Source organism: Centroberyx affinis, unplaced genomic scaffold (genome assembly GCF_046629955.1).
Source record: "Centroberyx affinis isolate AG114_WGS23_722 - 3 ecotype Tasmania unplaced genomic scaffold, CSIRO-AGI_Caff_v1 ptg000991l_1, whole genome shotgun sequence".
In the NCBI taxonomy this organism is placed as follows: domain Eukaryota; kingdom Metazoa; phylum Chordata; class Actinopteri; order Beryciformes; family Berycidae; genus Centroberyx; species Centroberyx affinis.
The window spans coordinates 42,846-59,139 of record NW_027279556.1 but is presented as its reverse complement, the minus strand read 5'-3'; the positions used below and the strand labels follow the sequence as shown (position 1 = coordinate 59,139).

The following is a 16,294-nucleotide window of genomic DNA, read 5'->3' as shown; positions in this document are numbered from 1 at the left end:
TTAACTAAAATACCAGTACTTTACCCAAAACAAAAGGCCTAAAGAACTGTAATTCAAAAGCTGAAAGATGCACAGCAGGCCGTACAGTATGATTACTATGGTATATGTAACAGGACAAACAAAACAAGCCTTTAGGAAGCATAACACCACTGTGCAATGCTGGAGTAGCACACAGACAGACAGACAGACAGACACACACACACACACACACACACACCGAACAAATTTGCACACAACCGTCCTCCTCAAACAGTCCGGTTCGAGCATAAATGTCAACGTCTTACTACTCACTCCGGAGGATGATTTGAGCGCGGCTGATCCTCTGCTGGCCCTGGGGGAAACGGTTTACTCTCGCTGCAGCAGGCATGTCCGCAGACGCCTCAGTGAGGGGGCCTTAGGGGGTCCTCGCTCTGCCGCACCACGAGCAGCAGTCAGAGAAAATCTACCAGAAAACTGGTGGAAAACTGGCGTACCTCTATCTCCTCTCTCTCTCCTTGCCTGCTCGTCCACCTGTCCTTCCTTCCTTCGTTTGATCTTTCGTTTTCTCTTTTTCTGACTTTCACTACACAAAATCAGCCGCTCACTTTGCTCTATCCTGTCTCTCAAAACTTTCTTATTCTTTCTTATTCTCTCCAACTTGGATTTCTCTTTTTAACACTGTTTTTCTCTCACTTCCTTGCTTCTTTTTCTCTGATTTCTTTCTGAAGTCTTTCTCTGCTGCTGGTCTTTCTTTCTCTTGTTCTTCTAAAGTCCAAGTCTCTCTCCAAATCTCTTCTCCTCCAGCTGTGCTGCAGTGTCTCGTCTGCCAGTTGGCCAACCTGGGGTTTGATGCCACAGACCATGAGCTCATCAAGAAAAAGGAAAGTGGGGCAGGCGGACAGATGAGGGGGGTGGAGGGGGTTCCTATGATGCAAGTGCGGTCACGCGCTGTCACAAGCTGACGAGCATAAACACATGCCGGACTGATGTGGTGCATGAGTGAAGGAGGGGCAGGGTAGGGGAGTGAGGTTGTACCCCTAAATCTTTTACCCCACCCCCTACCCCCCTCCTCACCCCTACGACCTGCAAAAACAAACTCTTTCTGGCTCGGGAACGCAGGCTGTTTCTATGGGACAGGGATGAAGAGTCTCTCTGTGTGTCTATCTACCTCTCTGTATCTCTGTCCCTCTCGTTTCATGTTACCCCACCCCCACCCCGCCCCACCCCACCCCTCCTCCCCAGGTCTCACAAGACCGAGCGCCACATGGCACACCATTGGCAGGGGCCATAAAGACTCAAAATACATGATGATCCCCAGTTAGCAACTTTTAACATTTCCCTGTGGAAACAAACTGCTCCTGAGTCCAGATAAATCCACTGGAGAGCTAGACCTGTCTTCCAGCCAACTGTAATTTGCCGGTCCAGCAAAGTGGACCTGAAGGGTTTAATTCCATTCCTGAAACATATTACTCAATATTTCAAGAATGTGGATGATTTCATCATCAAAGGTTTTGCCAATTTCTAAGTAAATGTCTAGCTGGCTTATAACTTCAAGAGCATCCCGTGATGAGTCCTGCTTTTGTGCCAGCAACCATTTTTAAGGTGCCAATTGTTGAAGTGTCACCGGTTGACATCTCAGTTTGGAATCAAACTTTGATCTCATGTTGCACCGATCATATTCTGCTCCAATATTAAAGGAAGGAAGGTTTGGGAATTTTAGAACCCTATCGTATTGATCACTGATCCGACCCCTTTCAGAAGAGATTAATCGGACATTTGTCCTCCATAGATTTTCAAAAAAGACTATTAAAGAGTATTAGATGATGTCCTTATCATTTAGCAGATGGAGAGACACACAATAGTGATATTAAAGTTACCAGTTCAAACACATGCACATATACCGCCAACATATGAAGTTTGGAAAGTGTGTATATGTGTGTATTAGGACTCTTGAGGGCACACGGTTTGGGAAAGCTTTGGTGATGTACAGTTTCACCCGTATGTTGCTTTTAAACTCAACCAAAACTAAAACTATGATTTTTTTCCCCCTGGGCGAACAAAGGCTCTAACCCTCTCCATCAATACCCTTGACAGTGTCTCTATTCAGTCCGTTGATAATTACAAATACTTGGGAATTTGGTTGGACAAAAGCTTAAATTTTAAATACCACATTGACTATCTCGCAAAGAAACTAAAATTTACACTGGGCTTTCTGTGCAGGCTAAAGTCCTGTTTTTCCATGGCATCAAGAAATCGCTTAGTTGCTGGCCTTTTTCTGACTCAGACCGATTTTGGTGATACTATTTATTGGTTTGCCTCATCGTCCACCTTGTCCAAACTCGACCCCCTGTATCACTCAGCCTTGAGGTATGTCACTAATTCTAGCTTCAGGACCCATCATTGCACCTTATACAGCATGGTAGAAAGGTCATCCCTCACTTTGCGTAGGCTACAACACTGGTACATTTTAGTCTATAAGATTATTTCAGGCAAATTACCTATTTACTTAAGCCAGAAGTTTTTATTTTTGCAAAGCAGTCATAATCTTAGGTCGCACAAATGGCTTCAGTTTAAAGCCTTCTAGCAGAACAGAGGTTGGCAAAACAAGCCTGTTCTACTACGGTCCTTGGTCCTGGAACGATTTGCAGGCCAATCTCAAACTTGAGACCCTTATCTCTTTAAACGATTTTAAACTTAGAATAATGGAAGTGGTCACTGTTAGCTGCAGTTGCTTCAACTAACAAACACATGACTAAATATTGCCGTCTTGTTTTTGTTTATGCACTGTATTATGTAATGTATTCTTGTCGTACCTATTGTTGCTGTTGTGATTTGATGTTGTTGTCCTGTTATGTGTTTGATGCTGCTATTTGACCCTGTCTTAGCTCACTTGTAAAATAGGTTTTAATCTCAACGTGACTTCCTAGTTAAATAAAGGTTATATATGTGTGTTTTGTGTGTGAGTCAGCCACAGAAATAGAAGCATACAGACAAAAAAAAAAACAGGCATAGAAGGAGGGACAAATATTTAGCTCCAGTGGTCCGGCATTTGATCCATTTTCCTGCCAACACATGAGGTAATCACGCTACTGGTCACATTCCTGTCAACACAGAGTGCTTTTATATCCACACAGACACATCCAATACAACCGCACAGGCCGGGCAAGGACATTGCTGTTTTTCTGACCCCTTATTCAACAGGGCTACATTGAAAAATGACTTTGTTGCTGGGAAGGGGAACAAACAAGAGGGATGCAATGATGAAAATGATGTTTAATGGAACACACTGGGTTTTTCCACAGGCCAGATAATATAAACCACTACCAACTGTTTTTATTACTTGAAAATTCAGTCTTCTTACTTTGGATAGTTGCAATATAGTGTTCATTAAAGCATGGAGCACTGAAGCGAATGATCTACCAGGGACACATGGATGATTTTTCTGCCAATGTTCTTATCACTTAACGCGCAAGTTGACCAGTGGGAACAATCCCCCAAAAATTCAGTGTCCTTTAAGAGGTCCAGGGGGAGTTTTAGTCAGAATTGTTACATGCACAAAGATTTGACTTTGAGTAAACAGACTTCACATGTTGCAAGTCATCCATCCATCCGCTTCTACCTTTTCCCTCCCCTCCTGTCACCCCCCCCCCCCCCCTCTGTGTCTCATTCCATCTTTATCTGTGTGACTCTCTTCGCCTGTTGTTCGCCTCATTTCTTTCCCTCTCACTCTTTTCTCTCCCTCCCTGCCTGCAGTGAGATGACAGGAGCGGATTACTGGCCAGACCAAAACACAGACAGACGCCCGGCGGCCCGTGACCCAGCACCAAGATGCAGCTTGTTTAGGTGATGAAAGGGAAAAAAAAAGACACACAAACATATGCCATCACACACACACACACACAGACAGAAACTCACACATACAGTAAACAAGTGAAACAACCTCTTCTGACACTTGACTAACACCAGTCAACAAAGCTGTGTGTGTGTGTGTGTGTGTGTTTGTGTGTGTGTGCCCTCAAGAGTCCGAATACACACACACACTTTCCAAATGTTGGCAGTAGGCCACAACCACTTGCTTTCCTCAGATGGAAACTATTCTGCGCTTTGTTCAATAGCTTACTCACACATTCTATCATACCAGAGATGGGTAGAGGTGCGCACACACACACACACACACACACACACACACACACACAAACACCTGCACAGCCCCAATTCATTCATCTTGCTATGTGGGAATCTAATAAAACAACTGAATATTTTCAAGGTGCGGTGACACCAAGCTGGTTTTTATGTCAACTAAACACCAGCATGACAGCAGCTGGATACACAGAATACAAAGAATAAAATGTATTACACCAACTTGTACTGTGACATTCTGCCCAACCTGTGTGAATATTTCAACAGACATACAGTTTATGAATTTAGGGTCAGTTATATCTTCTAGATTTTTTTTTTTATAGCAACGATAAATAATCAAGAAGCGCTCTTTGGCTATCCAGGTCAGCACTGAACTTCAAAAGAGAGATACCAAAGCACTCACATTTCCAGATAAAAGAGACATTTATTGAGGCAAAAAAGGCAGTTTTATCTGCAAGTCGACCTACCTAGCAGTCCCTCTTTTGAAGTTTAATTGTACAGCGTATCTTTATTGAATATGACACAGTGGAGAGTGATCGGAAAATGGGAAATAGGACACAGAGGGCAAAGGTCACAAGTTTGTTTTCAGCCATAACATTGTGAGTAGGTGCCCACTGGACCACCAGTGCATCCCAGGGATAATTCACATGAACACAGCATTAACTTATGAGGAGTGTTGTTCTTTTTGCTGCATTATTCCTCAGCGTACCTCAAGAAATGCTGGAGAAACCGGTCCACTGCGCTGTGTGTCTTATCTCAAGTCAAGTCAAGTCAAATTTATTTATAAAGCACATTTAAAAACAACTCACGTTGACCAAAGTGCTGTACAAACCAGAGCAGGCAGTAAAATCAACAGAAAAAGACTAAAAACAAAAACACCCACCTAAGCGTCTAAACACACAGCACATGGGTACAAATCGACAGATCATAGGCACATATCAAACCATATCAGGAGGAACCAAACGCTAAAGAATAAAAGTATGTTTTGAGCCTGGACTTGAAGGAATCAATGGAGGGGGCAGATTTGATAGAGAGGGGGATGCTATTCCACAGTCTCAGGGCTGCAACAGAAAAGGCACGGTCACCCCTGAGCTTACGTTTAGTACGCGGGATAGCCAGGAGCCCCAAGTCAGATGACCCGAGGGACCTGGAGGTGGAATAAGGGGTTAAGAGGTTTGTGATATAAGACGGAGCCTGCCCATTCTGGCTGCTGTAACTTGTTCTGTCATTTAGTATCTGCCACTGTCTGCATGTCTGCCTGTTTGTCGGCCTGTCCGGTCTGCCCCGCTTCTTTACACCATCTTCAAACACAGCAAACATGACAGCTGAACCCACTAACCTGACACACACACACACACACACACACACACACACACACATATTCATTGAGAGCGTCTGCAGGCAACAAGTTTTTATTTTAGAAGAGACCAACACGCAGGCTTGTCTTCGCAGCCTAGAACCAAACAAACACACACTCATATACATATATGCAAGCACACACACACACACACACACACACACTCACACTCAGGATTTACACAGAAGTGACAGCAGTGCAACCGCATTACTGAGCACACTGCTATATGATTTCAAGGCAACGATACGCTAAAGGCTAAAATTAAACTGGCTACTGCAGAAATATTTATGCTACACAGAAGGAAAAGAGGGGAGAGGAGAGAAAAATGTTCTTAATTAGATAATGTATTGTGATAAAAGTGTTGATTCTCAGCACTGCCGCTATATATGTGCTTATTAGGGGGAATATTTTTCTAGCTAACACTCTCTTTAGCTGTGGTGGCAATTGTCTTTCTCTCTGTGGTAGCCCCCCACTGCTCGACATATAGGTAAAACACTGCAGTATACCAACCTCATGTTTACAGCCAGGGAAAGGAGACAAAGGGAAAAAATAGATCCCAAAGGCAAAAACAGCTAGACAAAGAAAAGACACACATATGTGCACACACACACACACACAACAAACTCCTACCAAGCAAGGACATTAAAAAACAGGGTAGGGAATTGGGATATATCCTCTCATCTCTCCTCTCCTTTCCTCTCTCCCTTATAGCAAACAGATAAAGTAGCTCAAGTATTTTAATGTGCAAAAGCCTTAAGGCTGCAGCTGCACCCGAGCCAGGGATAAGAAACCCAAGGTGGGGCCTCGCCAAGAGCGAATAAGGGGCCACCAACACAGTATGAATTAGGATAAAAGGTTAAAACTAGATGAAAAATTACTGCACAGATGATGCTGGATTAGAAAACTAGTTTAAATCGACGGATGCCATTACTCAGCTAAATCAGCAGTTTGTCTTTATCCCTGTTAAAGCTCGCTGGGGCTAACCATGGTACAGTACAGTACGCTTTGCATCTCCATCGATTAGCCAGCTGGTCCTGTAGAGCATGGGGGTTTGATTCCCACTGGGGCCACCCATGCTAAAAAAATTATGCACTCATGGCACTGTGAGGCACTTTGGATAAAAGCTTCCACCAAATGGCACATAGTTAGCGAGCCAAAAACAGCAGCAATTGAAAATAATGAGTGCATCTCAAGCACCTTGAGTCAACATTTAGTTTCGGCACTACAACAGCAAAACAAATGGCAGACAACTGACAGCTTCTGTGTTTTCCTCCTCAGTATTCCTTTTTTGGAACCAGTAAATTTAATACTAACTATTCAATCTGCATACTGATTTGGCCAGGCTTTAAAGACAAGATTAAAGTGGAGACAAGACTTTCGTTATATATATATATTCACAAAGCACATACACTACCAGACAAAAGTTTAGACACACCTGATTGAAGATACTATGTTTTTCATTCTCTTAAAGCCATTTTGATCTAAAGGCTTATGCTTAAAATGCTTGAAATAAATAGTGAAGTTGATGCCTATGTATGAATTTCTTTCCAAAGCTTTTGCCTTTCCATCAAGGCAAAGGGCGGCTACTTTGAAGAATCTAAAATATAAGATAGTTTTGATTTGTTTAACAGTTCTTTCGACACTGCATAATTCCATTTGTGTTATTTCATAGTTTTGATGTCTTTACTATCATTCTCAAATATGAAAAATAGTAAAAATAAAGAAAAATGCGTGTGTCCAAACTATTCACTGGTAGTGTGTCACCGCATACATCAAATGGAGATCTAAAATGACTTCTCTGACTCCAACGCTCTGTCTTGTAGTAGGTTTTAACACCCACTGAGTGAGTGATGGAGGATGAGCCCTGCATGTCAGGAGAGATTGTCAGGTCCGAAGATGACTGAGACTAGAATAGGCGCCACCGGCAGCAGCTGTCAGGACAGAAATACTGTAGCAAAACAGTGGGGTGAAAGGGGAAACCCTGTCGCCTTCCCCAGCTTCTGTATGCAGTTCGCCGCTCCGCCAAGAGAGGGAACGAGGGAGAAGGATGAGAGTGCGAGTGAGAAGAAGTTATGGAGGGAGGGCGCTAGGAAAGATCAAGTGAGGTAAAAAAAAAAAAAAATGGAAATGTTGGAGAAGAAAGTAGGGAGAGGGAGGGATGAGGGAGCGAGTGAGGAGAAAATTAAGAGGAGAAAGAGAGAGAAGAAGAGTGAGAGGAGGAGAGAGCCTGAGGCAGAAGTCTTTGGCTATGCTGTTTGTTAGTAAGATTCTTCGTCCAAAAGATGCTGCAGCCAAGCAGACAGGCCTCTGACTTAAGCAACATTCACTTCTTTACAGCAAGAACCTCAGGAATTCAGACCAGAAAGAAATAATGAAAAATGCAGCAACGCAAATATACAATTACTATTCAATAAATATTCAATTACTTATACCCAATTTCCTCGATGATATATGCAATGACAAGCATCTCAACTGCAAGTTAGATTGTGTATGGTGCTTAGACTAAAGTTACCGGCTTGGTTCATTGCATTTCCATGTATTTCAGACATCTAGTTGTTTCAATTATTAAAACTGCATTTAATCACAAGGGTTTGGCATGAGACGGAGGAGAGAAGGGAAGAACAGCCTATTCCTCTCACCACTTCTCTCTAACAATCCATTTTCTTCTGTAATTTGTTGTAATGACAGAATGCAATGCTAGCAAAAAGAAGCATGACTAACAATTCTCTAATGAGCTGCGTTTTTCTTTTATTTGGTCCAATTTGGGACAACATGATCCTGGCATAAGTTACCTTTAACTCTCTTACTGCGTCTTTTTCTGTCACTCCTCTCTTTCCTTCTTTCTGATCCTCTGCAAGTCTTTCTTTTCTGTCTCTCCTCTCCTTGTTACAGTCTCTTCATTTCTCGTACATGCACGCGCACGCACACACACACACCCCCCTTATTAGCAACATTAGCATAATGAGGCGCATCACTATCAGGTTAATTAGTGGATGGGATTAGAGTGTGATGAGAGACATGGCTTAGGGAGAGAGGAGAAGATGCACACTAGAACAATGGAGGAGAGGAGAGGAGAGGAGAGGAGAGGAGAGGAGAGGAGAAATACAAGGAGACTGAAATGAAAACCACTGGATCAGAGGGCATCAGCCTATCTTTTTTTGTTTGCTTGACAGTTGAAAAGGAGAAAAGAGGAAAGGAGAAGAGGGAAATGGAGAGGAGGAAGATGAGGGGAGGATTCAGCCGCAATTTCTGCCTCAAACATGGTATCTGAAGATTAGCTCACACCTTGGGAGTGTAAACCCGGATGTAAACAGACGTAAACACACACATGAGCACACATATACACACACACACACACACACACACACAGAAGATCTGCAGTCATTTGGGGAACAAGCTCATTCTTCTCTCTCCCCCCCCCCCCCCCAACCATTTTTCCAAAACCATATCCTTTCCCCTCCCTTCTTTCTTCCTCCCTCCCTCCTCTCTCCTTCCCTTCTTCCTGCTCTCATCTCATCTCTCCTCCGGCAGGCAGGCAGGGAGGCAGGGAAAGTAGATACACAGGCAGAGGATAAAGCGACGTAATCAGTGTATGTTTCACAAAACCAAGGTCGTGGTGTACCACTAAAGTCTGAAAAAGAAATGGGTATGGCCCTGAAATATTTGCGGCAGAGGTAGGTGGGGCTGTGTGTGTGTGTGTGTGTGTGTGTGTGTGTGTGTGTGTGCGTGTGTTGGGGGTGAAGGGAATACTACTTAACGAGTTTAATAATACCACAGCCTCCATTTTCGAGGTAATCCCATGCTTTTGAGTCTAGCGAGGAAGGCCAATTAGAGGTTTTATAAATAATCGCTAATTGGTGGATGCGAGCACCAATCACGCTCCGTGATGCTGAAAATAAATGACAGCGTTCACTGATGCTGTTAACGGCAGCCGTCTCTCATTAGCTGCTTGCCAAGTGTCAGTTTCGGATGGAAGTATTGACTGAGAAAAAAGTCAAGGCTGCCACCCCCAAGTGCCAACTGAATTATTCTTTCTTTGTGTACGTTTGGGTGATATTTCTGCGATGCATTAAGAAATTACACAAAACCGCAATCATGATATCTGGGAAACCTATTAGTAATTCTAGCGATTCACTCAAAATGTTTTATTCTCAGGTATGTGCTTTTAATTTTTCCACATTTTTCAACTCCTATTCCCTCTGTTACAGCTCACTCTCACTGAGCATTTCATACTCACAGACGATTGTAAAGCTTGTTAAGTTTACCTGCAGTGCTCCAAGTCCAAACTATGGCAAGAAATTAACATTAATCCACAATTATCCTAAGATTAGGCATGTGTATAATCCCCGGACATTTGGTGGCTTTAATCGATCTTGTGCTGTTAAACCCTCTCTGTCATTGTCTCTGCTTGTCCTGAATCTTAACAAGCCCCCTGTTGACTGTCATGACAACCAAGGTGACCGGGGAGAAATACAAACAAACCCTGCAAAAGTTAAGGGTTGGATTCCCACAAATTACATGGCTTGACGATACAGTACTGAGGTTTAAAAGCACTTAGAGAACGGTCTATGTTACTGAAGTGGAAACACAGATCTGTTCCTGAAGTGTATATTTCTTTAAGCAGAAAGATTCTACATAAATAGTTATAAGAAAAAAAAATCACATACATGGCGGTGTGCCTGCGTCCTGGGAGTTGAGCACCTCCAGGGCGTGCATCATGGCACTGGCGAATACGTTGGCGTCCTCCTTGCTGCCGAAGTTGAGGCCGTAGACCTGTCGCGCGTCACGCCACTGGTGGAAGGTCTGCGTGGCCTGGTTGTACTTCAGCCCCTTGGGAATGGCACAGTTTATCACCACCTGGAGGTGTCGAGGAGGGGCGAGAGGGAAGAAGAGAAGAGATTATGTTACGGATTACAATTTTTAAAGTAACCTATACCCAACCCCGCTTACCGTAACCCTTTATCTCAGGAGTCAACATGAACAGAAGTTACAATATATACCGTTTAAGGCCCATTCACATCTAGAACCATAGCTGTGAAGATCACTATAAACTATAACTACACATTATTGCTCAAGCATTCACACTACAGCGATATCTGTGATCAGTTCCTCAGCAAAGGAAGCATCACTGCAGTGAGCTACAGAATTCTCCGCCCCATTCTTTAATTGAACAGTAATATGATTGGCTGAAAATGTTTTTATCGTTGTGGCTACATCCAAAAAATCCCAAAATATTAGTTGTAGTTTTGAATGTTTTTATAGTTATTGCTCTAGATGTGAATGGGCTTTTAGCCCTCATCAACAGCCAAAACATGCTCACGTTTACTGCTAAATAAACACACTTCTACAACTTCCTTTTTTGGAGAAGTGCTGGCTACGTTCCTGAAAAAGCATTTTGTAAGAGTCACGTAAGGAGCGTGTGTGACTGACAGGTGAGTGAGAGCTGACGTTTTATCCTTCACTTGCACACAGACATAAACATAACGGACATAAACACAAGCAGTAAAACTCCTGTGGGCTCCGTCTAGTCAGGAAACTGCCTCCGTCCACTTGCTGCCAACTTGCCAGACAAGTCGAGGTGAAGAGCTGATAAATACACCACACAAAGATGATTCATCCTCATAAACGCACACACACACACACACACACTCGTACTGTATGTTAATTCCTCGGTCTCGTCCCCGTAATAGCCCTCAATCTAATTACACAGAAATGGACAACATTGGGGACACTGCAGTGCGTTGAGTGGTACAAGGTCGTTTTCTGCCTGGTCGTAAAGCGACTTTACTATCAATTTACTCTGCGTTTAAGGGGTTTTAGATGCTAACACAGGGGTTTTCAGTGTCCTGGGCATTGAGCCAAGTAGAAACTCCTCCTCCCACTTCTCTCTCTGGGTTATTGAGACAGTTACAGAAGTGGCTCTCAAACTGGGGTCCCCAGTTTGAGAAAGGAGATTTGACTCTCTTCACTGTTGCACCGCAGCATCCGAACAGCATTTTTTTAATCACGCGATCTTAATCTGCATCTCAATCTGTCCATTTTTGGCACCGTGAAATGTGGGGATCGTGTACAGAACGCGCAATAATTTCTCGACTGTTCCATCTGATATTGCCGAAACACCCTCAAAAGATAATGTAATGCGGTTTAATCTCATAATCGCTGTGTCATCTCGTCGTCCAAAGTTAATAACAGCATGGATCCAAAACGTTCCCAGATAGGGGCCCCCTGGTCCAACGCTTATCTGCAGGGGGGGGGACCTTGGTAAGAAACAATTTAAGGAACCCCGTGGTGGATATTTCAGAGAGCTATAGTTACAGATTGCACTGAGCTGGGGCTTGAAAGGTGATATTTTCTCCTGGAGGCACAACGCTGCCTGGGTCAGTAAACAGTTCTGCTAGTGCTGGAAACTTGGAACCGACCCGTTTGGAAAATAACGCCTAGCTTCAGCGCCGGCTAGGCTTGTTTTGACCCAGTAAGAAAAAAAAAATCCAGTGTCAATTTCTGTTGTTATTAGAATGCGTCTTTGGCAGGCGGGGAAGGGATTTGCATAATCATTCTTTTATTGCTGATGGACTGGGTAATAAAACAAGCAGCCAGTAAGTGTGAAGAGGAATTGTGCCAGTGTAGCTCTAGATGCTTATTGTAGATGGTGGTGAATAAAACAAACAGAGGAAGTGTGCGTCTTATGATAGCAGCGCCACAGCATGCCAGCAGTCAGTCTGGGGCTCGGACTGTATGCCGTTAAAACAAACACTGCCAGTCCATCACTTCTACTCATTTATTTTTCTTTCCTTCTCCTGCTTCCCAGGTCCTTAGATATCAACATCACACTTCTACCATCGGATGAGATTTTTGTTAGTTTTGTATCGTGCCGCCGTGATCAAATGTACCCCGACAATAATAAAATTCCAGCGCGAGTAACGCGAGAGTCGGCGGCGCTCGGTCGGGCATTCAGAAGGATGAGGAAGATAAGGAGGAGGGGATGAGGAGAGGAGGAGAAGAGGGGAGAGGAGAAGGCACCACGGACTTATCCTCCTCTCCCTCTGGCCACATGGGAAAGCTCATAATTAAGACAGAGAGGATTGTGGGATCGCTGAGGCAGTGCATGCTGGATGCTCCCCCCCCACGGGATGAAATCACTGGGTCGGCCGCGTTCTCGCTCACATGCTGTCGTAACACACACACACACACACACACACACACACACACACACACACACACACACACACACCATGTCCTCGGGTGGTCCTCATCTACTCATTATTGTTTTTCTTCACCAGACACTGTTTTTTGGGGGAAAAAGTTCCCGTATTGGCTCATTAGTGAACATACACACAGTCACGCTCTGGCCACACACATGCATGTCGTATACAGCTGCACGGTTGTATGCACACACACACACACACACACACACACACACACACAGTCTGTTGCTAGTTGCTTGTGGTAGAAGGAATATCATTTTCTTCTTTTCTCCTGATACTTCAAAGGAAACAAAAGCTCCTCTTGTCCTCCATGCTCAGTCCTTTCTGCTGTTCAATCCGGCATCTAACCCACGCTGGCCTGTCAGCACCCTAAGAACCTGAAGGAAATGCTATACACACACTCTGACACACACTCTGACACACACACACCCCCCTACTCTATCAGTCCTGCAGGAGATGCTCCTATATACACTGAGGATCAGGACAGCTAATCAAGCTGTGAGCCATTTGAGCCCATCTTAGCTTCTTTCTGCTCCTATTTCCATCCTCTTCCATGATTTTGCTGTGTATGTGTGAATGAGTGTGTGTGTTTGTGTATGAGTAAGTGTGTGTGTGCATGTGTGACAGGCCTTGAGGTGTATGTTGCTTGTGTGTGTGTGTGTGTGTGCTTGTGAGAGTGAGGTTAGCAGGCAGTCAGAGGGATGTGCTGACATCACTGGATTTAGAGGAGCTGGAGAGCCAAGGAGAAAACAGTTCAAGACTCGGGGAAAGGGTTCAGTGCAAGGTCAACTAGTGTGTGTGTGTGTGTGTGTAATGTTTCTCCATGGTTTTCTAAGAATTTTGGTTCTTGGTCCAGTCTCGGACCTGGCCTCCATCCTTTTTCATTTCCTTGTGAGTTTCCCTTCCAAAATGTCTGTTTTTTGCCTAAGAGTGAGGGCAAATTTCCAGCAGTGTGGGCCACCAAGTGTTCAGGAAACACAAGACGGCATGCACAATACACACTCACTGACTCAATCACACTCTTTGGCTCATTGTAAGTGACTGGATAAAAGTGTCAGATTTATTTATGAAATGCAAAACATAAACTAAGAAGATTCTCTGAGCATTTCTTAAACCACTGGCTCCTAAAAACTGATTTTGACCAGTCTGGTGCAGCCATTCACACATGGGGAGAGCTTGAGATTCCTAAAACTGTATTACATACATATTAGTTTAAGTAAGCTTTTACAGGCCCATATCAATTTTGATTTTACTGGACCTACAGCACCATATTTGAGATGCATATTTGAAGAACAGTGCTGAGTAGCCAGTAGCATGTGGTGTAGTCGTCGTGTATGCTTACCACAGGAATCTCCAGCTAACTACACATGTTTAAACATTTGATGGAAAACAGAATCAGAATTGATTTACCCAAATTTGGTAACAGGGGGGCTTTGCCGTTCTGACATGATTTGTTTTTTCTCTCTGATCTCGTAACATTATTTTTTAACCTTTAGCCCCAATCAACATTCCACCCCACTTAAGCCTTACCACATATTTTCAGAAGATTAGGGTGGTAAGACGTCAAGCATCATTTTCCTCATCAACTCGCAATTTCCCCACATCATAAATTAACCTTAAAAACATTTGGCGAGGGAAGAATTTTATGCTTAATTTAATTTAAAAGAATTCTGCAAGAGATCTATTTGTAATGCAGACATCTGTTTATATTCTTACCGAGCCTGGGAAAAAACCCAACCCCCAGAAGAAAACAGAAGGCTTTTTCGTCTGTCTAGTGCATGTTTTCAAATGTGCCAATTGTTGTCAATGGCCCAATGTGTATTAGAAGTGTCAAGCAGCACATCAAACCACCTTGACACATCTGCTCCTAACAAGATTCAATACTTAACTGCCATACCAACTCAGTTATTAGGATTTTGGCAGTATGCTCATGACAAAGACAAACAAGGAATATCAAGCACATTCCATAAAAAGCATATACAAAAACATACAGAAGCATAAAACATATCCCCCACCATTTACTCAATGGCAACATTGGACCATCACCATTGGACAAAAGTGGCTGTTTTTAGTGAAGCTTCTTCAACAAGAGTGACCATTAACATATTTCAAGGCAACAGGACATGATCCATTTCAATCAGGATGCTTTTTGTCGAGTAAGTAAGCCACAGGAAGCTAAAGGTTATTAACAAAATCCCAAAACGCCTTGTAAAATATGACTGCAAAGAACAAGTCATGGCATGGAAAATATGATATAGTAATGTGTTGCCTGCGGTGGTGGAGAAATGTAGGTGACAGTGCTGCTGACGCTTCAAATCTGCCACCTACAGCACCTAAAGTGTCCAATTAGGGCTTGTACTACAGTCTGTTTAACAAGGCCATCTGGCTTCTGCAGACGAAGACCAACAAGCTGTTAATTGAAATGAGGTAAATACAATTGTAAATACTATTTCCTTGCATGATTTAGCAACACTGGTTTGTACAGAAACTGCGTCTTAGAAATCATATCTCTGTATTTTTAGGCTGAATGGCGATACACGATATATATCTCGGTATTTTCTACGAAGTGGGCTAAATTTTCAGTTGTAAGTAGGGCTGGGTGATGAGGACAAAATCAAATATCACAATATTTTTGACCAAATACCTCGATATTGATATTGCGACAATATTGTAGGGATTGTAGGGATATTTACAGAATGAGATTTTTGATAAATAATCATCAGTAATGTGGATATAATGACTAAGTGGGTAAAGGCAAATAATAGAACAGCTAGAACAGTCTGGTAAGTTCAGAAAATTACATCACTTTACTGTAATGCAGCCTTTAAAACCAGGAAAAGACAACACTTATCATGCCATATCACGATATTATGATATCCAAAATCTAAGACGATATCTAGTCTCATATCACGATATCGATATAATATTGATATTTTGCCCAGCCCTATGAAGGGACATTTTGAAAGCTGAGATATTTCAGTTAGAAAAATCAAAACAGCAGGTTTTGACCATGGCTTGGCCTTTCCAATGTTAATATATCTGGAGACCAGCTTGTGGACCAGCTACACCATATAATGCTCTGAAAACTTCATGTATTGCTTCCAGTGCGTTTGGGCCTTTAGGAGCCTCCCGTCCCCGTCCACTGACCTGATGGTCCTGGATCTTGCGTCCCACCACGCGGAAGGCGTTGTTGCCCGTGTGGTGGTAGATGTGGACTCGGCTGAAGCCCGTGGAGCCGCCGGCTGGGACCCACTTCTTATTGGCATCGTCGTACACCATGACAGCGGCTCGCGCCTGGCAGATACTCTGTTCACTGCAGGGAGAAGGGCAGACAGAGAGAGGAAGACGGCTTTGAGTCTCTAACACAAACCCAGGAACCTTCAGCCAAACAACCGGATTTGACTGTCAAGCATTGTCGGGCATTCCAACTGAAGTGATAATTCCCATAAAGCACAGCTATCTATGCTTTAGTGATTGTTATCCCAACTCTTGTGGCAACCAGGGAGTTAACAGTCTTTGTTTTCTCCTGTTTTGTCTTTAAAGTAAACTTTTCAGACAGCATATATGTTGTATAAAAGCCATAATACCCTTCTTTACTGTAATTATACAATGG

General features: G+C 43.3%; 1 protein-coding gene across 1 annotated transcript; it reads right to left on the bottom strand.

Annotated features, from left to right (window-relative positions):
• Positions 1 to 10,143: 10,143 nt before the first annotated feature.
• On the bottom strand, positions 10,144 to 15,990 carry LOC139646548 (protein enabled homolog; the record flags this gene model as incomplete). Its single annotated transcript, XM_071522451.1, has 2 exons — positions 15,829 to 15,990; positions 10,144 to 10,333 (listed from the first exon to the last, which is right to left on the bottom strand). Coding segments are annotated over exons 1-2 (322 nt in total), but the record flags the coding sequence as incomplete, so codon positions are not given.
• Positions 15,991 to 16,294: the final 304 nt, after the last annotated feature.